Below are 27,267 nucleotides of genomic sequence, written 5' to 3' on the forward strand. Positions count from 1 at the left end.
AATGGAGAGAGGAACGGCGGCGGCGCGGTTTTTTGCGACGACAACGAACTGGGAACTACTTTTTTTAAAAAAAAAAAATGAACAAGTAGTTGGGGTCGTGGGGGGAAGTGGGTTGGAAGGAGTTTTTGTATAATGTGTGTGGGTTGGAAGAAGTTTTTGTATAATGTGTATGGGCTTTTGTGTATTTTGTAAAAGATTATAAGTTTTAAAAATTATAATTCAGTCCCAATTTAAGTTAATCACATTTTCAAGACAAGGTTGACCTTGGCTGGTCAAACTTGTCACCATTTCTAATTATGAGACTTTTTTGTCACCATAAGTTAAATCTTCCAAGTTAGTTAACAGCCCCACGGAAGCAAACAATAGTTCCCGCGGGATATGATTTGTTAGTAATACCTATATTTAATTTTTGATACTCCGTCCGTTTCATAATAAGTGGTGTTTTAGACTTTTTATTTTGTTTCAAAATAAGTGGTATTTTAGGATTTCAAGAAGAAATTGATCTTATTCTTCCAAACTTACCTGTATTTAAAATCAAGAATCATTAAGTAGCTTTTCTTTTTCTAAGCATTAATTAGGGGTACATTAGTGAAAACACTAATTATTTTCTAGGAGTGAGCAATTTCTTAAGGGGTGTGCATTCTTCCAAACTTACCTATATTTAAAATCAAGAATCATTAAGTAGCTTTTCTTTTTCTAAGCATTAATTAGGGGTACATTAGTGAAAACACTAATTATTTTCTAGGAGTGAGCAATTTCTTAAGGGGTGTGCGTAAGCTAAAAACACCACTTATTATGGAACGGAGGGAGTAGTATAAACTACTAGCTTTATGTGGACTAATGAAGGTCACGTATTTGATTAAAATTCAGTTAAATGTCGTATAATTGTGTCCAAAGGGGGACAATTTTAAGCCTGAAAATAACGTTTATGGCAAATTTGATTTAATAAGTGAAAGGAGAGCATTATTAAGTCATTTTTGATACGTTAAGTGCATTTTTTTCCGATTAATTTATCCCATGTTTTCAGTTCTTATTTCCTCTGATTTCTAACATCCACAAATGTTTTGCTTCAAAATTGATTTCAAGCTGCTTATGTTGAGTGCTTATAAATCCATACTCAGCTTTTATATTTTCATATAAGAGCCCTGGCAAGTTAAGACTTCACCAAAGTTGTTGACCTTGTTAACTTCTTAATGAAGTTAGACCCAACAAACCTTAATAGCTGGGCAATAACAAAGTTTGGGAGCAGCTTTACAGAGAATGGAGAACCATCACACGTTAAACCTAGCACAAACTACGAAGCTTTGGCTTCCTGTCGGTGGGGAAGCCTCACTGTCTTCCCTGCTAAATCACGTGGCATTATATTACTTGGACATACATGCCAACTAGACTCTTTATTTTCTTCTTCGAAGATACTCATCCTCCTTATTTTTTGTGTATATTATTTGAGATTGATACGTCATTTAGAAAAGAAAGAATTTTGTTTTTTTTAAATTTTGCGATCATAAATATTGTTATAATTATAAATTATCTAAAGATATAAACATACACTCCCTTCGTTCCAATTTATACGAGAGTTAACCTATTTAAGAAGTCAAATAATTCTTCTGTCTCAATTTCAAATATAGATTCTTTTGAGTATTTTATGATAAACTTTACATATTTGAAAACACATAATAAGAACTATAAATCTGCTTAACTAATAATTCGCAATATATGAAAATAGTCGGAGAAAATCGTAATTAAAGAAAAAGTTATTTGACTCTTTAAATAAATTAGCCTTTGTATAAATTGAGACGGAATGAGTATCATAAGAGTCTCAGACTAAACTAGCTTTGGCATTATTTTTCGCTTACGTGAACTTCTATCAGATATTCAAATTCAATAATAAAGTATTTTTTAAGTGACTCAGCGCAAGTGTAAGATGACAAAAGCGTTATAGAAATCTTAGAACAGAATATATCTGTTTCCTAATTGCATTTGTGAGGAAAGAATACAAGTGAAGTGGTATCTCTTTGTTTCATTTTCACTTTAACTAGATCACGCAAGGAGTCAATAGACGAAATAATTCATCCATTGCACCTTTTACTATTTTAAAAATATGCTTGAAATTAGTGATGTTTATTTGATTTGGTTCGATTTTCATATTGATTTGTTTCAGTTTTAGTTTTTTCGAAGTTTTCGATTCTAGTCTAGACATAAAATACAAATTCAATTCATTAGAGTTATTGATTAAATTTTCCATTAGCTAATTAATATGTTTAGGAAGAATTAAACATATGAACAAATTATGAATTATTGAATTATCCATCTATGAGAAATTTTCATTGTAATACATGATAATTATTTTCTTTCGTTGATCTAACAACAATCATGCATTCAAATATACTTTCAAGCTTAACCAATTTTAGTAGTATTCAAGAAAATAAACGAGCCTCAGTGACTCCTATAAATGTTCAATATAGAATGTGAAGCTCAATATGAAAACTATACAATGGTATATGCTCAGCCTCCGCTTGCTTTTAAGATTGCTATATATAATATTATGAATTTATAGCTATTATTAATTAAAGATTTCAAATTTTATGTTCCTCTTTAGGATTTGATTGAGATTGTACGGATGAAAGAGTAAATTACTGTAATTTTTTTTAATTTTTCCTTAACTATTATATTTACCTCCTTTGAATATGATTCTTCCTCCTTTGCCTATATTCGTCCATTCTTCCTATTATGATGATTTTCCAATTTTAACTAAGTTTTCTAAATCGAATATATTTTTGTGTCATGTTTAATTGATTTATAGATTAGCAAATAAATTTTTATTTCATTAATTAATCTTATCAAATAAGTTTAAAATCTTTTATTTAAATTTGACTTGAGGTCTCTAATTTTATTGAGCAGCAGTTCAATTAAAAAAAAGAGCTTTGTTGCTGAAATGAGTTTGCCTTTGAATTTTTCCTAAAAACGCCATTGCTTGATTAAAATGAAGATTCTGGTCCTTTTCAAGTTAATTAATCACACTGCAATTATTACTTTAATGTTAAAGGTGCTTGTAAATTTGGAAACAATCACTCTCCGAGTCGTTACAAAAAATTCGTAACAAGAAGCGAGAACAACCAAATCAGCCAGGCTGCCAGTCAGTCAGCAATACCCCACACCTCAGTGGCATTATCTGTAATTACAAGGTTCATTCTGGTCAATAAAATAGGTACTCAACTTCAGATCTCGCCACTCCCAATGACAAAAATGGTCCCTTATGTTTGAGGGTATGTTAATAATAGTCTATTAAGTATGCACTTTTTAAGTTTTGATCCCTAAAGTTTAGCAGAAGCAAACATTCTTAGTAAGCGTTTGGCTATAGAAACCAAATATTTTTCACTTTATTTGGAATTTTTGAAGATAGCTAAAAAGGATAATTTGACACTAGTGTTTTAAGTAATTTTTACAAATAATATTTAGTACGCAAAGAAAAAATTGTTTGAATGTATTGAAGATGAAAGTGATAAAAGAAGCAAAAGATTTTAGGTTTTTTTTTTCAAATTTCAAGTACAAATAAATTTCAAATACAACTTCAATTTGTACTTGAAATTTTGGATAAGAGACCCAAATCAAGTAAAGAAACGATTTTCGAGTTATTGAAGGACAAAAGCCAAATTAACTTTGAATCTTTTGAAAAAAGTGAATAATTTTCATAGTCAAAGGGTCCTTAGTCTACATAAAATATTTACCATACTCTCTCTGCTAGATTTGAGGGAAACAATGACAATTTTTTTTAACTATAAACACCAAGAAGGTCCCATCAAATCTGCAACACAACATACTACAAGAGACACTTGATTGAAATAAGAAGATCACACAATTATTACTTTAAAAAATTTGCTTGTAAAGAACAATCACTATACAAAAGATTCGTAACAAGAAGCGAGAACAAAAATCAGCCAGGCTGCCAGTCAGCCAGCAATACCCCACACCGCAGTGGCATTATCTGTAATTACAAGGTTCATTCTGGTCAATAAAATAGGTACTCAACTTCAGATCTCGCCACTCCCAATGACAAAAATGGTCCCTTATGTTTGAGGGTATGTTAATAATAGTCTATTAAAATAAATTGAAAATAGCAGAAGCAAACATTCTTAGTAAGCGTTTGGCTATAGAAACCAAATATTTTTCACTTTATTTAGAATTTTTGAAGATGGGGTTGTGTTTGATTCTGGAGTTTTTTACAAATAATATTTAGTTGTTTGAATGTATTGAAAGTGAAAACAAAATTTTAGGTATTTTAATTTGACCTAAATAAATTTTAAATTTGAAAACGACATCTAAATGTAAATTCCCGCTAATTTCTTTTCATAATTCGGTCAAGTTTAATAGATAAAGCTAATTTCTTTTCATAATTCGATCAAGTTTAATAGATAAAGTTCGGTAAAATATTTAACGGAGACTAAAAATATTAACTTTTGCCAAACTTAAAGTACCAAAAACTGTTCAAAACATACTTAACGGACTATTTTGACTCACCCTCAAACATAAAGGATCATTTTCTCTCCCAAGCACACACTTACTACTTCAGTTAAGCATCACTCAACTGACCATTCCACTCTACACAGTATCCATTAGCCATAGCCTCTCTTTCACTCTTCCAAAGAAAAATGAAGCTCCAAAATGCAGCCACAATGGCCATTTTTCTTGCAGTCATTTTTCCATATTGTTCCTCTCAGATCAGTAAAATCAAACCATCCGCTAAAGGTGACGCCCCAGCACCAGCAATGAGCTTCACATCTATAATGTCAGCTCACGGATGCAAAAATTTCGCGGATATACTCTTAGCTTCCCCAGCTGAAAAAACATTCGAAGATAATCTCCAAGGTGGTGTAACGATATTTTGCCCAACCGACGATGCAATAAAAGCATTTGCGCCAAAATTCAAGAACTTAACTGCTGAAGGAAAACAATCCGTTCTTGAATATCATGGGGTTCCAGTGTACAATTCTTTATCGAGTTTGAGAACAAGTAATGGTATGATGAACACGTTAGCTACTGATGGAGCTAATAATTACGATTTCGTTGTTCAAAATGACGGTCAGGATGTGACGTTGAAGACTAAAATAGTGACTGCGAGGGTTACAGGGACCGTAGTTGATAAAGAGCCATTAGCTATTTTTTCTATTGATACTGTTTTAGAACCTACTGAATTATTTAAAGGTGCACCGACACCTGCACCAGCACCAGCACCTGCTCCTACACCTGAGGCTGATGCGGAGAGTCCTAAACCGGCCGGGAAGAAACATAAGTCCCCCCCGGCCCCGGCTTCCCCGGCGGATTCTCCAGCAGGTGGGCCCACAGATAAAGTGGCCGATTCAAAGGCGGATGATAAGAATGGTGGATTTAGATACAATGCGGGTGCAATGGTGGTCCCTGTTTTGTTCGTTTGGTTTGGAAATTTATTGCTGTAATTTTATCTTTTCTAGTTTTTTTTTTTTTTTTTAAGGAACAGATTTGCTGTGATGTTTTGGATCTGAAATAAGATTGGCCTATATAAGATGGCTCTCGAATTGTAATTTGTACTTGTAGCAGTAGGATTTTTTTTTACCAGGTTTTGTGAGTTTTTTTTTTTTTTTTTTTAAATCACTTTGTTGCTGTAATTTTGTCTTTTCTGGTTTTTTTTTTTTTTTTTTCCTTTCTTTATAACAGATTTGCTGTTTATGTCTTAGATCTGAAATAAGATTGGCAAATGTACGATGGCTCTTGAATTGTAATTTGTACTTGTAGCAGTAGGATTGTTTTCCATATTTTGTGAGTGCTTTTTTTAAGTTTTTCTTTTTCACTTTGTTATTTCTTTGATTATCTACTTCAGAGTGAAATTTGATTTATATTTACATGGAAACTTTTTGCTTGTGAATCCTAACTTACGTTTGGCTTATAACTTTCTACAAAATGTTAATGAAGTTTTCCGTTAAATTCACGAACAGTTACATGGATTATCATTGAGGCGGATCTAGGATTTGAACTTTATGGGTTCAAAGTCGCAGTTCTACTAGCTTCATAAAATTTACTGATTCAGAATCTATTATTTGTACATATTTAGTAAAAAAATTGACACCTATACATAACCTAAGCCAAAATCTACGAATTCATGAACCTATAGCTAATACATTGCATACGCTAATCAATGAATTTAGCATTCTTCTTGGTCTCGAGTCGCTAAAAATTGAAAGAAATGAGATTAGTTTCAATTTATATTGTGTGGCAATTTCATTTTTAGTATAAATAAAATCAGTTTTGTAAGTTGGGTATAGATCTGTCGATTTGAAGTCAAGATTTTCTCTTGAATCACGTGTTTGGCGAATGCTTTTATTACTCCATTAAATAATGGAGCGGAAGGGAGATCTACAAGATAGAAGCTTGATGCCATTGATTAACTGATTATATATGGCTTGCTTTGAAATGGTTCCGTAAATCGATCCCCTGTTACAACTGACAATTGATCCTCGAAAATTTACGGGCCAAATTCTATCTCAGAAATAACTCACTATAAATCTAACTTAATTTCGAAAGATAACTCATTATTAGGGGAGGATTCTTTAAGATCATAGAAAGAGACCTATTCTATATTCTTACAACACTGGAAGAATAAAAAATTATGCTTTACAGCCCCCCCCCCCCCCCCCCCCCCCACTCTCCCCAAACAAATGTGAGACTTTCCTACGCGAATTTGAACTTAGTCGAACCCCAATAGAGGTACCGATCACCGTGTGAAAAACCAGGAAAAAAAAACTCTGTGGATCAGTTGGGCTCCAAAACAGCTTGTTTAACACAATTAGTTGCATGCTCACAATTTAGAACCTTTATATTGTTATCTTATAAAGACTAACTTCGATCTTACTAAAATTTGGTGATAAAATTCTCTTTAACGCACTCACTTACTCTTAACACCTAATTTTGTTTTTGTTTTATTTTAAATTATTCTCATACTTCTTTCTTGATTACGCTCACAACTCAAGCAAAACTAATAGTAATTTCTTTGTCACAACCAGCTAAGGTTAATAGATGGTACTGAAATGGAAGTATAATATACCTCCTTCTCAATTTTAAAATTGCACTTTCTAAAATACATTCTAGACTTGATGTCACCCTAGAATTATCATTTTAAATTTCATTTTCAATTCTCTTGGACCTTCCAAATTAATTTTGATCGAAATATCTTACAGCAAATATTAAGTTGGAAATGATTTGTTAACAAGCAAACAACTTGCTTACTTTTTATCTTGCCTTCTGAAAAGAGGCAAATGATGCCAGCCAGCTTTTTCCTTAAAGCAAATTATGTTCCATATATATCGTGGATGATAGTCTAGCGTATACAGGAATTCATCTCTATCGTACAACATTTACCTTATTCTTCTCCAATAATAAGATTGAGTCACAATGAAGCTTTCATGTGTGCCCCTTTAATTGAGACATAAAAGGGTTTCTGGAGTTCAAGTTCGACCGTTCTTTCTGGAACGGATTAAGAATAATGTTGTCTAGTAAATTGAAATGAAAAGAGCACTAGAGTCGAAATAATTAGACCTCAGATTATGGTTCCACTTTCTTTTTGTTCAGTACTAGAGGTAGTACTTGTCTTTTAGACTTAAAAAAAAATAGAGAGAATATTGAAGATAGAATGAATGATAACTCTTTATATTCATTCAGATGGAAAAGTACATTACTATTTATAAGCAAATAAAGAGAAGATAAATGTTCTGCAATTAACGTAGAGCCTAGACTTGGAAGGAACATAAATATTGTTGAATATTTCTATATTAAAAAGAAAATAAATATTCTACCATTAGTGTTGATCATAATTAGATGGAAAATAACTATTAACAACTCCTGCAGAAAAAGAAGGATGGCTAAAAGATGATCGCAGGCAAATTGGAAAAAAAAGGGGAAAAATAACACTCTATATCTCTTTGTAGAAAATATTTACCCGAAATGGCCCAATTTGTACACAAATTTCAAGCAGTTAATGGAGGAGTATATAGACCGCTGCACAGGTTCCTTACTATGTAGATTACGTACTCCTCCATAGCAAGGAATCTGTGCAACTGATTAAATTGCTGACAGATCTATTACAAATAATAATGAGGGGAACTGCTCTTGAGTGAATCAGCGGATGAAATGAATGGTGAAATAGGTGGTGATCAATTTTGGGTGTTGCGAATAATTGGCTACCCTGCTGCCTCCATTTCAAATGGACATGATAAGGCTGACAACGATGTTGGATGGTCAGTCGAAGTTGCCATATTTCTAATCTTACCCGAACCCATAAAGTTTTTGAAGTGTTTTTAGTTTGGCTTAGAGTTTAATGTTGGTGTTATTTAGGGTAAGCTGTGTATAAACACCTCTTATACATTTTTATACACTTTTATACAATGTAGAAGTGTGTATAAACACTTCTTATGTATAAACACCTCTTGTATAATTTTGTATAGCAATATAGAAGCGTGCATAAACACCTGTTATACACTTTTATACAAGGTTGATACATTGTCTACAGTAGGTGTATAAAGTTGTATAATGTTGTATACTGTGAAAAATCAGCTATGCGAATGTAATTTAAAATTATGGCTACGTGAATGTAATTTGTTAGGCTGGATTGTACATTATTGAAATTTCCTCTAAAAAAGTTACATTCTTTATTGTACTTTCTGTAGAAGAAGATACAGACATAAATTCTTTTAGATACAGCTTTATTTCGGAGTAGAGGCAATTGAAACAATTACCACAAAAAATAATCACTAATAAATTAATTGAATAGAATTAATTAAAGAAGAATTCATGATGCATTAATCCTGGTCCTCCAGTGATGAATATTCCTGGTCCAGAGCATCCTTAAGGAAATAGAGGGAACTCATATGATTATCAAAAACTGATGATGTTATTGGCTTTGGAGTGAATCCTTGGTAATCTCCTTGTGCCTTTGCTAAGCATAGATCTTTGATGTACTTGGAAAGACCATCTTTCTGAATTAAAGGTTGATTGGCATACTCTTCAAATGCCATCCACTGCAAGTAACATCATGTTAAGAGTTAGTAATCGTTATAGGATTTGAGATTACTTATTAAATCTATAGAAATAAAACAAGGACTTCAGTTATACTCCCTCCGCCCCCATTTACGTATATGACACTTTTCGCTTCTCGAGAGTCAATTTAACTAATTTCTTAAGTTAAATTGAATTAGATCACTCAATATTTTAAAACTAAAAGTTAGATATTTAAAAACTATACAATAAGTATTATAATTTGTAAATCTTCTCATGTCTATATGATGAAAATTTATTACTCACTCCGTTTCAATTTATGTGAACCCATTTGACTGGGCATAAAGTTTAAGAAAAAAGAGAATACTTTTAAAGTTGTAGTATTAAATGAGTTACATATGTTTTTTGTGGCTAAAATTGCATAAAGGTAATGTTTTCCAAGATATAGAAAGGAGTCATTCTTTTTTAGCACGGACTAATAAGGAAATAGGTTCACATAAATTGAAACAGATTGAGTATATTTTAAAATGTTACTCAAAGTTCACATAGTTTGAATCTCGAAAAACAAAAAGTGACACGTAAATTGGGACCGAGGAAGAATATGCTTACGATGTAGGATTTTTAATGTGTGATAGCAGGTCAATCTATTTTTCTCAAGTTGCCAATTACTAATTTATCCCAGAAATTGGAGGACCTGATTGTGTCTCTATATATTTTACACAGTATCATTGCATAGGAATTTAACTCGTAAAATATACTACATACCTGGGCTGCCTCAATTTCTAAGTCTTGCTTTTGGATGTGAAATGATAAAGGGCGCATCATGCAAAGGAAGAACAAGTCTGACTTGTTAAAGAATGACTTGGGTATTTGCCTGCTTGCCCATGATAAAATAATTAACAAGACTGAAGAAATCCGTACATTTTCCACATTGTATGAATTGAAATGTCAAGAATTCTTTGTATCACACTTATTCAAATACCAATCAGTTTTTGTGATTTTGTTTTTCTTCCTACTCATTGTCAATGTCTTCTACTTAACCAGCACAAGTTTCCAAAATGTTAGACGTATCTTAAAAGTTAATCTCTTTTTGTACACAAAAGCAAGGACCTTGACAAATTGAATCTTATTTTTGACTTTTTAGTAATCAGATATCAATATTTGATCATGACTCTACAATATTCGTTTTTAACTTTTTTTTTTTAAAATATGAAATTTAAATCTTGTAGTTTTAGCCACGACGGGTATTTCTCCTTTTGGAATTACTCTATGGTACAAGTTTCCTACCTAAATGCAAGCACTTCCAGAAATTCTGTGTCAATCTGCAGTAAAGAGACAAGGAATTAAATCTAAGACAACAAAATAGTTACATTAACAGCAGAAATGGGATGTGTTAGTGTATGGATTTATATAAATTAATTCAGCAATTATATCTATGTACTTACTCCAGTTTCTTCTTTTAGCTCCCTTATTGCACCTTCAAATATACTCTCACCCTGACAGAACAAGAAAAGCTCAAATATACAGTTTTAGGGGACAAGTGGCATTCTTAGAGCTGGCTTTAGCAGATGAGTTCATGTGCATATGTACATATATTATATATATACCTCCTCAACAGTACCAGTAGGGATCTTCCATATACCGCTTCCCTTTAATCTGCCGATATTTTCTTGGACAACAAGCAACTGAAACCAACAATATTTTACAAAGTTTAGAATCTAAATAGTCGTTTCATTATGCATGTATATAGGGAGTAATTGCCATGTAATCTTTTCTGTTCCATTTTGTATGACACCTTTTTTCTCAGAGCATTTTAAAAATGAGTCACTTTTTTCGCATATGAAAACTCTTTTACCGTTAAGCTTCTCAATTTTAATGATGTGCTCTTTTGTATATATAGCTAGAGAAATGTCATTGACATGTTCAAAATCACATTGTATTGTCCCGAACCTAGCAAACATTAGATAATCTAGAAAACTATGTGGCAATATATGTCTGGATACGGAGTTTAAAAAATAAAAGAAGACTTTTGAAACTTATGATTTAAAATAAAACATAAACATTTGTGTAACCAGAGGGGAATCCAGGATTTCAAGATGATGGGTTCACCATTAGCTATGGATTTTATTTTTTTTGGTCTTTGGTTCGTTGCAGCTTAACGCCTATGGAGTTTTTTTAATTTCTTTTTCCTTTTGGGACTTGGGTAATTAGAAATAAAGGGGAAAAAAATTCATTAGATGTAATATAAAAAAGAAACACGTTTTTTACTTTTGGGTAATTAGAATTATAGAAGAAAAGGGATTTAGAATAATATAAAAAAGAAAGTTAAAAGGTTGCTTTAGAAAATAAAAGCATAGAACATGCAGGAGCTCAGGTTTGATCCCGAGATCTTGAGGAAATAAACAAAGCTCCTAACCAGTGTCCACTCGACCTAGTTTGACCATGTGTTCCTTCAGGTTATATTAGATATATATTCAAAATTATACACATAATATATCGAATTTAGTCGAGTGACCATGTTTTCACGTGACCCAAAATTAACACATAGATACGCCTCTGTGTGTAACTATAGATCATCTCTTTAATAAGGGTAAAATAAAAAGTATAAAGCTAATTTGTTTCTAAGCAAGAAAGCATGATATTCTTTTTAAAACAAGCTACAAAGAGAAATATGACACATAAGTTGGATCAGAGGGAGTGATGATTGCAGCAGCATTGAATTACCTCTCTTTTGTGATTCAAGACAATAGCACCAATGCTGACTTTGTGTGAGGCATTTGCAGGGATGGTACTTTCAGTATCAGCAATCCAATTTACAAGCATCAGGTAATGAGGTTCTGCATGGTGGTACCGAAATCCTTCCTGTTCACATTATGCCATGTAGCTATTTCAGTGACATCATGGCAATTAGTAATTAAGAATCTGATGTTTGTTCAAAACAAGATTGTTAGGTAGTTTCTCATAGTAGGTAAGTTGCTGGAATCCTTCAAAAATGTAGTTGTACTTTTGTCTGATCCTTCAAAAATGTATTATTTTTGAGGATCTAACACATACCCTAGGATTGAAGTTCTTGGAAAAATAAAAATGAAATGCATACTCAAGTGTACCAAGTGGAGTTCCACTAACCCCCTTATGCACGAAATATATGAATTGAAGAAATTACCTTAACTGCAATCTCAACCAAATTTGCAAGTTCAATAGGCATTTCAATCCACACCCCCTTCTTTCCCTGCAAAATATAACAACATTTTTAAGTATTAAAGAGTAGAATCTTTCCACCATAATTTATGGGGATGCTAGCTATATAGATGTGACCAGTCAGAAACAGTAAATTAATCAACAAATTAATTAGCTATACCTGCAGCTTCCACTCTTTAATGGAATGTTTAAGCATGTAATGGAAGACATTGGGTTCCATAGGACCCTCTACTTGTACAATAACTCCTCCATGCTCATCATTAACCGCCGGAAGCAACTCATGAATCTTATTATTAATCTTCTTAACACCATTTTGAACCAACATTTTCTCCATAAGATATTATCTGACTTAGGTTAATTCTACTAATTAAGCACCTGTAATTAAGACAAGCAATCTAGGGAATATATAAAGTGATGCATGGGAGCAAGTAGTTTAAATAGGCACTGCGAGAAAGTAGTAGTCATATAATTAAGTCTGGTGCCGTGTGCGTACGGGTGGGCATCATTTAGACCAACACTTTGTTGATTTCGTCTTTTGGGTTTTACGTGGTGATGGGAGCCACTTTACACGTCGCCTTCTTGATGTATACAGTATCTTTATTGTGCAACTATATATGGTATTAGGAACTAACAAGTCCCTCTAATTCATATTCCTGTCACATCGCCATCTTTATTTAACTGACACTCTTTTGTTGAAAAATTACATTGTATAGATTATATAGGTAAAATATGATTATGTATATATGTGCTAAATGTTAAATTTTCTTAACTTCTTTCGTATGTTTATTTCTATATATTTTGATTCCCCTTAACGTACATCCTGATTTCTCACGTGACCGCATAGTGTTCATTCAAGGAGAAGGTCTGCTTAATTATGACCAGGCTATAATTACAGGCAGAGGCGTATGTAGCCTATAAGTTTGGGGTTCAACTGAACCCCAAACTTTGAGCGCGGAGCCTAAATTTATGTGTAAAAAATTATTAAAATTGCAATAAATACTTGAGATATGAACCCCTAACTTTAAAAATATAATGGGTTCAATGCTAAAAATCTATATATTGAATCCCTAAAATTTAAATTCTGGATTCGCTTCTGATTACAGGCTATGTCTTGTCAACTTTTTATGGCTAACTGAGTGTGTTTATAAATCTTTTATGTATAATCGATTTGGTTCGATTTTTTTTTAGATACAAACCAAATCAAAATATTATCGTATTGTTCGAATTGAAAATCAAATCAAACCAAGTAAAAATAAGTCGGGTTTTTATATTGATTTGGTTATATCTTGAAACTCAAGAGAGTTTAGACCCCTTTCTTTTAATTTACTAAAAACTCATTTCAACCACAAAAAAAAAAAAAAAAAAAAAATATATATATATATATATATAATAATAATAATAATGATAAATTCAGATATGTGGGCGTTTGGCTGCTATACTAGACCCCCCAACAGACTGTTTTATGTGTTCACCGGACTTGAATATTTGAGTGTGGCACTGTGGTTTTAGTTTCTAGTCAAGGGTCATTATTCGTTAGTCGAAATCGGTCAAAAAATATTATGATTACTAAGTCCAAATTAATAAAGATCCGCGGACAATTAGAATGTCTCAACTGGTAAAAGTTTTGTCAGAGTAATTAATTCAAAGAAGAAGATTGACTCTATACTCGAAATTTTGCTTTGACTGTGGGAAGACGTTCTTCTTAAGTTTAAACTGCAACATTCTCTAATAGAATACTTAATAGAAATTTTTTAACATTATCAGTTTTATGTATGTTCACACAGTTACAGTAAATTCATATACTTTATATACTTAAAATTAGTGTTCATCGTGAAGAGGGAGACAGACCATGGTGTTAGGTCCATGCACTTATTTTAAAATATGGTTCCTAGTTATGACTTATGAAAATGGTGAAAATTATTTATATTATTTATACCCCTGAACTTTGCTTTAAAAATTAAACTCCCCTCAACTTTGAACCATAAATATTTTCCCCGTCATACATGATCAATTGACCTTTCCAAATGCTTATTTTACCTTTACATTATCAATCTTTACCTCTTTTTTTTCCTTCACAAAATGATGACTTTCTTCTTCTTTTTTAAATCTATGTAATAGACTTATCTATAAGATATATTTTCTAGGCAAAAGTGAGAAATAGTAATTCAATATATAAGTTAATGAAGTTTTATAATGACATAAATGATCAGAATAAAAAAAAAAAAGTTAATTTTAGCAATCAGAACTTTAATAATTATTGTACACAAATGAAAATAAAAGAGAGCGAAAACTTTATAACTAATTTTACTTGAACGTGCGTAACAAACGTCTTCTCGATCATATCCGTCTATTTTTTTTTTTCTTTTTTTAATATTTACCCGGGGAAAGCATATCTATAAATACCTTCGTTAGAAGAAAATGGTAGAATAGATGAAGCTCCATGCATTGGACAAGCCTATAGACATTTGAATTTTATTCGATAAAATGCAGATGCTATTTGGTCTTGAATCCCTAAATTCAAGAAGTATTGCACAAATTAAGAGTAATTGTCAATATAGAAAAAAATTAGCTATGAAATTCATCACTATTCTGTTTTTAAATGACCTATTCTAACAGGAGTTTCCAATACTTTATATAGAATTAGCGACGAATTATTTAGCGATAAAAATTTTGTCACTAATTTTTTTTTTTTTTTTTGTAGTGTATTTGAGTTCAATACATACTCAAGTAAAAGTTTAACTGTATCTTGGACAAACTATTTACTTAGTATTTATCAAATGAGCACACTTCATTAGCTCAAAACTCATTTGATTACTTCATCCTAAATCCCAAACTCATGCCGTGTATCAAGTATGTAGAATCCCAAGTTAAATACACGTTACAACGTGAAAAGCCACGACGTGCCAAATGAATACAATGATGTTGATATCATGTAATCTATAAAGTGAGGCATGCAAAGGTAAAAGGCCAATTAATGTCTTTTCAAATATTCAAGTGACATGTTAATTTTGAACACCAAAAATTACAGTGGAGTGATAAATATTCTTACATCCTTAATCAGAGGTCTCGAGTTGAAAGCTATGGCTTATGAATATGAAATCGACTTTAATAGGGAGCACTTTACCTACATAGTAGGACTTCCAGTGTGAATCCGGATTAGTCGAGCCCCAAAGCGGATATTGAACACCTAGTGTGAAACTCAAAAAACAAAAGACATGTTTTGACTAATCAAAATTGTATTATCGTAGGTTCAATCTGATGGACATATGATTCAAGGGAATCAATCAGATCAAGCAGAATAGTTTATGTAAACCACAAATAATTATTCCACAACTACAAATAAGGGTCCATTAAGCTGAAAAAACACATACAAATGAAGCCTGAGAAAACTCTGAATAACAAAGCCTCGAGCGGCTTCCAAATCCAAGGACGAGTTAAAAAAAAGAATCATATATCAAGATTTAAGATATTTTGCTCAAATTATTTGTTTGTGCTAATGAATCTAAAAATCATTTCTCATGGCATTGAAGTGTTCATGACTTATAATTTGAATTCAATTGATCAAGTTCAAGATCGAGCGTCCAGCCCTTAAATTAAAGTCCAATTCATCAAACTCACGTCAAGATTAAGTCAATAAGGCCTTATGTACGTTATATACCTTCAGAATATACAATTTTTGTGCTGTATACCTTATTATTATTCTTATTGGCGTATACCATTAAGGTAGGTATACAACGTACATAATTGTTGCCTGAGCAATAATGACAACCCCCAACCCCTCCCCAGTCCCCCCACCCCCCTCCCCAGTCCCCCCACCCCCAACACCCGCCCAAAATAAAAAAGCATATATGTATCGGAGTCGGATGATTACCCTATTTTATAATCTGAAAACTTAGTGACACTAGAGTAAACAGAAAAGAGTTATGGTTCATATACACCAATATCGATTATAAGACAAAACTCTGGTTCAGCTATACAGTTCGGAATACATATATTTTTGCAGCCAAAACTTCTTCACTCGGACAATCCCGCCTCTTCACATTTTGTAATTGAGGAACCACATTAGTCTCCTTCGTGTGTCTTCCCCACAGTTTGATACACAGGCGAGGTTCTGCAAAGGGGCGAAGAAAAAGACCCAGAAATTACCTTGTAGTCATCGAGATGTTTCACACCTCAGATTCCTGTGGACGAGAGCAATACAGCGTGCCACCTCTGCATCGCATCTCTCAGCAACTGGCCACCAGAATTCCATTTAAAATGATATTTCATCTTGCCGCAGTATGCTTTTAACTTCTATGATTGCTATACCACATGATGATGACCTTGAGCTCTCAAACCCGAAGGCTGGATTGCATTTAAGGCATTGAGTGACCAACCTGAAATCATTGAAGGAAAAAATATAGCTTAGGCATGTTGAAGACATAATTAAGAAAATAAAATGTGCTCTCTAATAGCTTAATTTTTTAGATGAGTTGGTCGCAAATTCAACATGGTACCAGAGCTAGTAGAGGTCCTGGGATCAACTCTCTCTAGCACCTTAACTTTTATGAGTTGGTCATACAATTCAACAATGCATTTATTTGACACAAGCATGCTTTACAGATGAACTAAGTCAAGCAGGAGTTCATTAATATCAAACTGATGACCCACTATACCTGAGAAATACATGACAAAAGATGGTCTCGACTCTAATGCTGAAAGGAAAGGCATAAAAACAACAACTTGATTGTCTGCGGAAAAGAGCCCTCTGTCCTAAAGATGCTTTCTGGCGACATACTAAAAATTTGTGAAAACTGAAACATGCTCCTCATTCTGGCTTTATTGAGACCTAACCAAACGAGCTGCGAAGGCTCCGTCAAGTTCATGCTTCACAGGATTAGACATATAGAAACCTTGTTTAGTAACAAAATTCTCCGGCACATATTTGTTCACAGGATCAATGTTGAATTCCTGCAAGGAAAATGATGGTAACAGTCAGACCAATGTGCAGGAATAGCAACTAGAATAGAAGATAAATTTAACTCTAAACCAGAGAGAATATGTGGAACGATCAATTTAGGCAAGAGAATACCAGGATAAGACGCCCAAATTATGAAAGAAAATATATATGGAATACAAGATGAAAGGGTTGACGCTAGCAGTTTCTCAAAAATTTCCGGCACATCAGTTTCTGTTTCTTCCTTCTTTTTTTTTCGATATTTCGTCTGTCTTCCATTGGGTGAGAGTTAATTTGACAAAAATAGGCATATGCTTTCTACATAAAGCATATAGTCCCATTTACCACAGCCTCAATAGGAACCAAGATCCTCACTCCTTAATGCCTGAAATGGGTTTCGAGCATAGTATATACGCTACATTTGATTTTTAAGAAAGAACCAACTTTAGAGCTAAGAGTCAGAGCAATTAGCAAATTTTGATCAAGTTTCTTACTGGATGCCTTAAAAGAAAAGCTTCAATTCTTTCCTCATTCTCTTCAGGGTCAATGGAACATGTACTGTATATTAGCACTCCACCAGGCTTCACCAACCTGCAGATGCAGAAAAAAAGCATAAAGGAAAAGGAAACAAAGAACAGAACCTCATATGCTAATGTGTAAAGATAGTAGCTCAATCATAATGCATATAATCTAGAGGCATTTCAGACTAAGTAAATGTAGTTGCAGTTAAGAAATTAACCAGCCTTGACTTAATAAAGCGGGCAAATTGATATTCAACAACGACCCAGCTTATACATCTCATTTTCCAACTCTCTGTCCTCAGTAGGAGAACTGTTTATAAAAGATATGCGCCTTGTTTTGATCCACTTCAGAACTTGCATTATCCTCACCAGTCACCAATATTACTAGGAAAAAGCTACTCAATACATTTCTAAAAGAGAAATCCATGAATAACAGTAGATCAGGTCAAGGTTGCACTTAAATATGAATTAAGCAGAACTATTGGCTTTACCTGGAAGCTGAATCGAGAAGCTCATCCTGTAAATGTTTAAGTTCCTCCATATCTTCCAGTCTCCTATTCCAACGCAAATCTGCTCGCTTTCTCAAACAAATAGGAAATACACATTTCAAATGTCCCAGCTACTACCACTTCTGGTTTAAAGAAAGATGAAAACCAGAGCAACAAGAATAGTGTACGTGACAAAAGGAGGACGAATAAAGGACCGAAACTTTTAGACCATGCAAGCTTATATCAATACTATAAAAATTGCATATATCTTTAAATGGAAATACCTTAGAAAGAACACCCAGCCCTGAACAAGGTGCATCCAGCAAAACTTTATCCCATTCTACAACCTTATTGGTCTGTTAAAAGTTAAACCAGGGATTAGCAGTTGGACAATAAAATACCATGTGCTTTTTTTAGAACTTGCAAGTTCTTACAGAAAAAGTTCGAAGATCAGCATGGATAGTACTGATAACATCAATAACTTGGTGCAACTTGGCTGTCTCTCTGAGTATCCGCAAGCGACCTTCATTTACGTCAACGGCAAATAATCTACCTGACAAACAAGTAAAGCACTAGAGTGTAGCGTTAAAGAGTCAACAAACATAACTCTCATACGTAAGAAAAGGTTAATGACCAGAATTGCAGGCCAAACACTATGCTTTGTAACCACTGAAAATGCTGACAATATGCAATGCTTTAACAAGGCTCATGTCACCAATTGTCAATAGTAAAAAGCAGACTCTATCCAGTTGTCAAACAAAACAAAAAAATGCGACCAGCCCTCCTGATTCTGAAACTTTCACAAGAGAACATTAGATATTACCAGGCGTTGGACCTAGTACCTTTTGATTGAGTTACTTTTAGACAACAGTATATAAAGGCAATTAGTGATGCACAACTTGTTTGGGACTGAGGCGTAGTTGTTGTTGTAGTGATGGACAAGGGAATATGGTGCTTGCATTGCAGACACCATGGTTGTGACTTTTCCAGGATAGGTGTTTCTCACCTATGTTTTATTTCATTATTGAATATACAAATTTCAATTCTGCATGTGTATGCTCCTGTGAGAATTGATCTTTCCTTTAGTTAGCTCCCAAAATATGTAAAAGGGACAATATTTTGCCATGTAATTTCTGCAATAAAAGCTTTCAGCCGTCAGCTATGACGAGTAAAATTTGTAGGTTACCTTGGCCGTTCAAACGGGATGCCATGAACAAGGTTTTTCCTCCTGGAGCAGCACAACAATCAATAATGTTCTCACCAGGTTGTGGATCAACAACAGAGACTACTAATCCTGCAATAATTACGGTTATTATGGGAATGAACTCAAATCATTTTTCACCATCTATGATATTTTTACAGGTTTCAAACTCGAGTATCAACAAATGCATTATCTCAATGAGGCCATCAAATTTGTAAAATGATATACAAGTCAATGACGAACAAAATGCCAATCCATTTTTCCAGTAACTGGACACTAGTTGCCAGTTGCCATTGTATAAAACTTGTAAAAGGAAGTGGAGACACCCTGATAAAGAGTGGATCAAATTAAGCAAATCATCATAGAAAATTACTAACAAATGGAAAGTAAAGAGGGAATTTTCTTTTTCTTCGCGATGATATGTAATACGTCTAATCGATGTATGAACATCACTGTGAGGAATAGCTCAATTTCTAGATTATGATCCTTGGACATAGACATGTGAATGGTCCAAGTCATCCAAAAGAAAGCTGAATTCTCCTTCCTTAATCCTGTTGATTGGGAGAACATATGAAGCAGCTGTGTTTTCAAATCTTAAACTGGAATTGCTCCCCCTGACCTCCGAAAGAACAGTTATATGTGAAGGCAAGGGTCAAGGAATAACTGCAAATGCAAGAACGGATCTCTTCCAACATACTCAACCACACATTCACTATAACTCCACATTTTGAGTTCTATAAGGAGATTACCAGCACTTTCATCCTGGACTGCACAGAAGCCTTCTTTTAATAACCCAGCCTGTATAACATTCTGAAAGAAGAGACTTTAAATGGTCAAATGAGCTGCAAACACACATCAATTGCACATACAAAGCTAGACATTAAAAACCAAGTCAAACTTTTAAATGACATAAAAATAAATGAGAACACTTCCAATCAACATTATTTGGTTCATCTACAATTCTACATTAAGTATGTGACTTCGTCTCTCCAATTCTTCCAGCTGAATTTGTCCACAACCAGAATCAGTACCATAGCGGAAACAGTTAAGACTAGCTTTTCTATTTCTTTGATCTGGTAAACGCCACCAACAAACCCCTCCGCTCAGGAGTCAAGGGTGGCCCTTCTCCCAATTTGCTCCTTTGGTGAATCAAACCCCCAACCTCTTTGTTAGGGGTGAAGGATCCTTTGCACTAGGCTATCCCTCACATGACAACAGTTGACTACCTATAAATCAAGTCTCTGTGGTAATTTTGAGAACTAAAAAGTAAAGACACGCATTCTGGTCTCTTTCTTGATAAGTAAATGTCGATCACTAATGAAGTGACCTATCCACATAGAAAAATCTATATCAATGTCATAAATATGGCCATATAGCAAACACTCTTCGAGTATCTTATCAACCTTGTTGAAGTCATACCTGCATTCCAGTTTTTAAACGAACAAAATCATCCAAGTATAGAGAAGGCTCATGTGGGACCTGAAGTTCAAGAAAGGAAACAAAATGATCGTAGTAATACACGAAACAAATGCAGAATATTTCAGAAAATTTAATATGATGGTCACAGTTAGTGTTTAGGACACTCATCCTATGTTGTACAAAATGCTGAAGAAGACTCCACCATGATGAACTTGTATGCAGAATCCTAAAATCTTAACTAGTGATGGATTATATCTATGAATCTATTTGCCTATTTTTGGTCAACTAGACATTGAAAACGTACAGTTATGAATAAGGTACATTTTCAAAGATAGAGAGAGAGAGAGAGAGAGAGAGAAAGAATCTAGAAGGACCTAAGATTTTGTTATCAGCAAGGAACCAAATGCATCTAAATATTACCTTCAACATTTTAAGCCTTGCGACCAGATCAGCCCCTGTCAAACCTTTCCTGGTATTTGCCCTAGTTTGGTTTAAAAGTTTTAAATACAGAACTGTCACATTATCATCAAGAGAAAGGGTAAAAGAGGAACGAAAAGCTTCATCATATACCTTAGACTGAAACTGGGATAGCTGTTATTCCATGTCATAAGCTTAATAGCTTCGTCCTGTCCAAAATACTTTGTCCATCTTCTTACCATCCACTAGAAAACATGGTAACGGAATATATAGAAGTAAGATTAAGAGATGTGAAAAGATAGTCATATGAATTTTAGTACTGTTCGTCTATGTTTAGCATACTATAATCTGTGTCGTTTTACGGCATAGGAAAAAAGATTCATGATAAGAGGACCATATAAATGGTGTATCATGAAAATTTCCAACCGTGCAACAACATGAGGGTCATTTTGACAAGTTTAGGCAGACTAGCTAGAACTTAAGCTAAATCCACAGGATTTAACCAAGCATCATTTTATCTCCAATCAGAGCAATGAATCAATGCCAGAACCTCGCAGTATGGATAAAGAAATATACAGCATTGAAAAATTGAAATTTCCAAAACATGAATCTAGATAAATTATTTGACACAACCATGGATGTATGGGACATTTTGCTATAATATCAAACCTGGATTCTCTAAGACAAAAGATTTAAAAGAAGAAACAGTTCATCATAGTTACCAGTTTTTTTTAAAAAAGGGAAGAAACAGTTCAAACGTACAACTGGATGAGAGTAAAGAGTGGCAAGACCACGTGCTTGCTGACGATCATCACCGTCCACTTTCACTGCCGGAAGGGAATCACTCTCCTGCAGACATGAAAAGAATCAGGGAACCAGTAGATTCCTTATTGTCAGATCCTATGTGCTGATGGAATAATAAAAGACATACCTTAAGGACTACTAGTTTCCTGAGAATCCCATTAACCAAATTACCAGCACCTGGTCTAAGAGCAACCTTTGCGAGCCTTACACTCTGCAGTCAGATTTAAACATCCAAAAAATAGAAGTATACTTACATTACTTTGCATAAAAGAATGTTCATCTCACTTATCGAATTAAACAAAAAAAGAAATAATGTTTATTTTCAAAGAGATACGAGATGAACAAATGATGCTCTGAATTTATCCTTTTCCATTCTAGGATGTTCAAATGGATGCTACTGAAATGTGAACTTTACACACAAGTCATTTCCTAATGTAGCACCATATATCCAAATGAAATAGAAAAATGCAAGTGTAAGCTGCATAGTAGTTTGTCTCTAGCATAGGTTAAGGCAAGACTATCAAATATCAAGCATCTTTTCTTTTTTCATGGTGGACCCCCATCTGCTCAAATCCCACCCCCAGCCCACGGGAAGTGGACTGCTCTTGCCACTAGACCAACCCCACCTGGCATCAAGCACCTTATTTTTCCTTTCCTTTTCCCTCACTTCATTAAAAATGTGGCAAGCAAAGGCTCTACTGCAAGCTCAAAGGTGCTAACTAGTTATACCATTAGCTTCATTTCTAGGTTCAACGGAATATAAAATCACATCCATCTTTCTTGGCGGTCTTCAAATCAGCTTTCAACAGAATAACTAAGTAAAAAGAGAACAGCCATTGTAGACCAAAGTAACGAGATATACACACCTCATCTACAACAGCATATGGTGGCATATCTAACTTGGTGATCTCATAGAAACCAATTCGAAGAATCTAGCAATATTTTCAAAGTAAAAAATCAGTTGAGAGGCATTGTAAATGACCAAGAAAAATTCAATAGTTAAGAATACAGAACACAAAAGGCAAGAAAAGAGGAAATTCTCAGGTCCAACACATTCAATTTCCCAGGTGGTCCTATCAATTTCAAGCTCTGCAGACTGCAGTGCATGTCAACATCCATAGAGATGAAGTGCTTAAACTCAAGGAACGTTCAAAACTCAGCACCAATTAATAGGATAGACCACCAAATAGCATTAATATTTCAGCCTTTGAAATGTTATTCCTTAGCATTGAGCATACACCTCATGGTGGATTTTCCTCACATGTTATTTTAGTTTTTAAAGCTTATCCCTGTGTGTTACCAAATGAAAATAAATGCACTGGTAAGTGGTAATGTATACTCTCTTTGAGTGATAACCATGTTGACTATGACCTACCAACGCACACCAAACATATCATTCTTGTGCAATGACATTCTAGTTCTCGCAATTACATTATGCTTGACAGAACCTCATCACCCAACATGTATACAACCATTGTTAAGACTAATAACTAAGAAGATACATAGTAAATCGAAGATTGTATTTTATAATCGTGACTCATTTACATTAATTTTGGTTCTAGATGGTTGATACAACTCATAAATTTCTTTAAAAGGCATACGTGCAAATGTAATCTTGCTCCACAAAGAAACTCCACCATGCTCCTCTTTTCCTCTTTTACTTTTAATAATTCAATTCACATCAATGCTATTTTAGAGGAGTCTCTAATAATTAAACCATCGATGAAATAACTTCGTTCGAAAAAGAAATACATCAGTTCTCCTTTATATTTGGTTCTTAAATATTAACTTCAAATAGACATTATATAAGAGGTTCATCAATGCTTAAACCATGGCAACAAAAAATATATTCCACCAAGTGCTCTAAAAAGACAGAATCCAAAAAGAGTGGCAAATATACCTGTACTAGAAGAGGCTCCATCCTTATGAATGTACGCTCATCGTGGCATAACGAAAGAATCAAGTGATCAAGATATCTTCTCCAGCGAATGGTACCTCCAACAACCTCTGTGACCTACAATATAATTAATTCAAGATATTGTGATGAAAAATGAAAATCTTTTGAATCTGAAAATCTGAAGTGAATTCAAAGGACAATCAATGCCATGGTAGTGAAGAAAAGATAAAGAGAGAAACCAGTCTTAAATCTCTGTCGTCTAAGTCACGGGTGCGAAACCCAAGAGTTCTTTCAACATATCCCATTTCATTATCCCCTGAACCCTTCCCTTGCTCATTCAGAAGATCAGCAAATGCACCACCCAGCTCTATACGCATCAATCTAACTGCAGACACTGTAAAATACACACGTTAGATGAAGACATTGCTATAAGAACAAATAAACAACTGAGCCTTATACTAGCAAGAAGCCGTCACTTAGGGTGTGTTTGGTATGGAGGAAAACATTTTCCAAAAAATGTTTTTCAATTTTCTCTTGTTTGGTTGGTCAAAATATTATGAACATTTTCTCTAGGAAAACAAGTTCCCTAAAATGAGGAAAATGACTTCCCTAATGCAAGTAGAGAAAACAAGTTCCATAAGTGACGTTCTAAGTTTATTGTCTCCTCCCCATCCATCCAACGCCCCCAACCCCCATTCCTTGAGCATCACACCCCTCGCCACCCCCAAACCCTCACTCCCCACCCCCACAGTGTTTTGCTAGATTACATATAAATACTCTTGGGATAATATTTTTTTTGTTTACTTACCAAACACTAGAAAATAAGTAAAAAAAACCCCACTTGCTTTCCAAGAAAACATTTTCTTCATAACAAACACACCCTTAAATGTAAAACAAAATCAACTCTACAATCCGATAAGCGCATTAGAAAGTTGAAACTAGAGTGGATTACCTGCTCTATGAGGAGAAACTTCCAAATTCAGCTTCTGGGTTTTCCTTAGAGGACTGTCAGAATCTAAGCAGAAGCTTGAAGTTAGTCTGAAGGAATTAACTCAGATATACTAACTGTAATAATCAGGCATTAAGCCTAAGCCTAATGTGGCAACATAGCAAACAAGTAAATAACCTATCATACTGTAAATTGGGTAAATGAAAGCATCTCTTTTTCTAAATTTTTCTTAAGCATGTAAACATTTTTGCCACTTCTTCTGTCAACCGCCGAATTAAGGGGTTGTTTAGTAGGATGTATAAGAGAAAATAATACATGTATTAGCTTTGGTATTACTAATCTCTTGACCTATGAATAACTAGTACTTGCACCCTATTTGGTATCATCCTATGTATAAGTTTATATAGCTAATACATAGCAAATCATGATATTAGCAATACCAAGACTATCAATTTCAAAAAAAAAAAGCAATACCAAGACTATCAATACATTCATAAGCATGGTTAAGACAAAATTACCCTTGAAATCCCTCAAAGCTAAAGAATGCGTGGAGGTATCTTTGTAAACAAATAGAAGTAATTTTTTTTAAAAAAAACTATACATTGCATGCTATTTTTAATACACCACACCAAACGGTCAATAAGAAATAATCTCAGCATAACTAATACACCCTGTTCAGTACTCCCTCCGTTCAGTTTGTTTGTATGGTTTTGACTTGACACGGAGTTTAATAAAGTAAATACTCCCTCCATCCCAATTTATGTGACACCAATTGACTTAACACTAAGTTTAAGAATAAAAGGAAGACTTTTGAAATTTATGGTCTAAAATAAATCTTAGGCATTTGTGTGATTATAGATCATTTTATTAAATGTAAAAGAGAAATTTTAAAGTTAAATTGCTTGTAATTATAGAAATGTGACATTCTTTTTGGCACAAACTAAAAAGGAAAGGACGCCATGTGAAGTAAAAATATGTGGAATGTACGAAAATGTTATTTTCTTAAACATATCAGTGGAAAGTGGAATTAAAGAGCCGTCAAAAAAAAAAAAAAAAAAAAAAACTAGGGTGAGCATTATTCTTATACACCCTCCCAAACGACCCCTAATAGCTGAGAATTTACCTGCACGGCGAAGAGGAGTTACAGAATTTGGGATTCTTTTCTTTGCAAATTTAACTTGTTTACTGGAATTGGATTCATTAGAAGTTGCAGAGAACTTGGGAAAATGGAGTATCCGACCTGAAAGCAATGAAGGCATAATATGGTCCCAGGGGAATGAAGATGCCGGATAATTGGATGTTTCCATCATTGTATCAGAAATTGTATCTCTACTTTAGTTTTCATATCTTCTTTTTGATAAGCCAAGCTTAACTAACTAGTGACTTATATGGATTCTAATTAGGGGTCGTTTAGTTTGAAGACAGGTTATGGTATGCTCGGATTAGTTATCATGCTATTATTTCCTGTTGATACTTGATTTCTTGTATAAAAAATAACATGCATTACATAATTTTTTTTAAAAGTTATTTGTTTACAAAAATACCCTCCATCTTATTTAGTAGAAAAGAGCTTTGAGGGAGCATTTATGTTATTTTTATTATTTTATCGGGAGATAACTAATCCCGGTATTATTATTTCATCATTTGATAGGGATAACTTATCTCGGTACCATTTCAAATCAGGGTATAACTTATCCCAGGATAAGTAACCAAACCAAACAAGAAATAGACTGTGCTAAGTGTTTACTATCTAAGTATTATTTATACTTATCCAGCATACCAAACGATCCAAACATAATTAGTTACAATGCCACTGGAAGCAGAATTAGTTAAAGAAACCCAAAGAGTTTTCCAAGAGTCAGGCTGAAAAGCTGTCAAAGTCCTTATATTTCTTCATCAAACTTTACACACATTCCAAACAGCTTGTAGGACACCCAAAAAATCATTTGCTAGTCTTAGAAGCATAAAGTGTCTCGAGCTTTTCACATAAAGTTCTAGCATATGTCTCATTCATATTATGATTTCGAACATTATCTTCAACCCATTATCTAATATAGCCACAAACCTGTAAGTGCTCAAATTTTCAATCCTCATTATTCATAGACTCAGGTTTGTTAGAAGCAAATATAGGTAAATGGATTTTCTTGACAAATAAAAGGACTTTTATCTTGTCTTTCCAAATATGATAAATTACTACCATTTAAATACACCATCTTGCTCATATTTGCCTCCAACGTTCAAATAGACAATCCACAATAACAATAATCACAAGCTTTCCGATACTGCAGTACTTGTCGGGGCTAAAAGCCATCAAGAATACTCTTAATACGATGTGATATTATCCGATTTAACCAAGTCTGCACAATTTTTCAAAAGTCGTCACACCATTAAAAGTGTCCAACACCTTATAAGTACT

General features: G+C 33.8%; 4 protein-coding genes across 8 annotated transcripts in view; 2 read left to right on the top strand and 2 right to left on the bottom strand.

Annotated features, from left to right (window-relative positions):
• LOC132031401 (protein NOI4-like) overlaps positions 1–27,267 on the top strand; it is an 82,896-nt gene that overhangs the window by 5,880 nt on the left and 49,749 nt on the right. The gene's annotated exons all lie outside the window — the stretch shown is intronic.
• On the top strand, positions 4,521–5,756 carry LOC132031396 (fasciclin-like arabinogalactan protein 1). Its single transcript, XM_059421334.1, has one exon. It carries the CDS (start codon positions 4,650–4,652, stop codon positions 5,451–5,453), a length of 804 nt encoding a protein of 267 aa, XP_059277317.1. The 5' UTR covers positions 4,521–4,649; the 3' UTR covers positions 5,454–5,756.
• On the bottom strand, positions 8,826–12,595 carry LOC132032115 (nudix hydrolase 10-like). Its single transcript, XM_059421906.1, has 8 exons — positions 12,380–12,595; positions 12,185–12,250; positions 11,746–11,883; positions 10,629–10,706; positions 10,467–10,517; positions 10,309–10,343; positions 9,787–9,895; positions 8,826–9,044 (listed from the first exon to the last, which is right to left on the bottom strand). Exons 1-8 carry the CDS (start codon positions 12,551–12,553, stop codon positions 8,826–8,828), a joined length of 870 nt encoding a protein of 289 aa, XP_059277889.1. The 5' UTR covers positions 12,554–12,595.
• Positions 16,069–26,220, bottom strand: LOC132031397 (uncharacterized). Of its 4 annotated transcripts, XM_059421335.1 has the most exons (18): positions 25,975–26,218; positions 24,855–24,917; positions 24,142–24,296; positions 23,906–24,019; positions 22,872–22,937; positions 22,133–22,216; positions 21,964–22,050; positions 21,355–21,446; positions 21,205–21,265; positions 20,785–20,844; positions 20,115–20,175; positions 19,351–19,458; positions 18,599–18,717; positions 18,449–18,520; positions 18,168–18,253; positions 17,650–17,746; positions 16,875–17,169; positions 16,069–16,595 (listed from the first exon to the last, which is right to left on the bottom strand). In XM_059421335.1, exons 1-17 carry the CDS (start codon positions 26,159–26,161, stop codon positions 17,038–17,040), a joined length of 1,644 nt encoding a protein of 547 aa, XP_059277318.1. In that variant the 5' UTR covers positions 26,162–26,218; the 3' UTR covers positions 16,069–16,595; positions 16,875–17,037. The 4 variants fall into 4 exon arrangements, with proteins under 4 accessions (XP_059277318.1, XP_059277319.1, XP_059277320.1 ...); XM_059421336.1 differs by lacking the exon at positions 22,872–22,937 and having other exon boundaries at positions 25,975–26,219; XM_059421337.1 differs by lacking the exon at positions 16,069–16,595 and having other exon boundaries at positions 17,117–17,169; positions 18,168–18,246; positions 25,975–26,220.

Source organism: Lycium ferocissimum, chromosome 9 (assembly GCF_029784015.1).
Source record: "Lycium ferocissimum isolate CSIRO_LF1 chromosome 9, AGI_CSIRO_Lferr_CH_V1, whole genome shotgun sequence".
NCBI lineage: Eukaryota > Viridiplantae > Streptophyta > Magnoliopsida > Solanales > Solanaceae > Lycium > Lycium ferocissimum.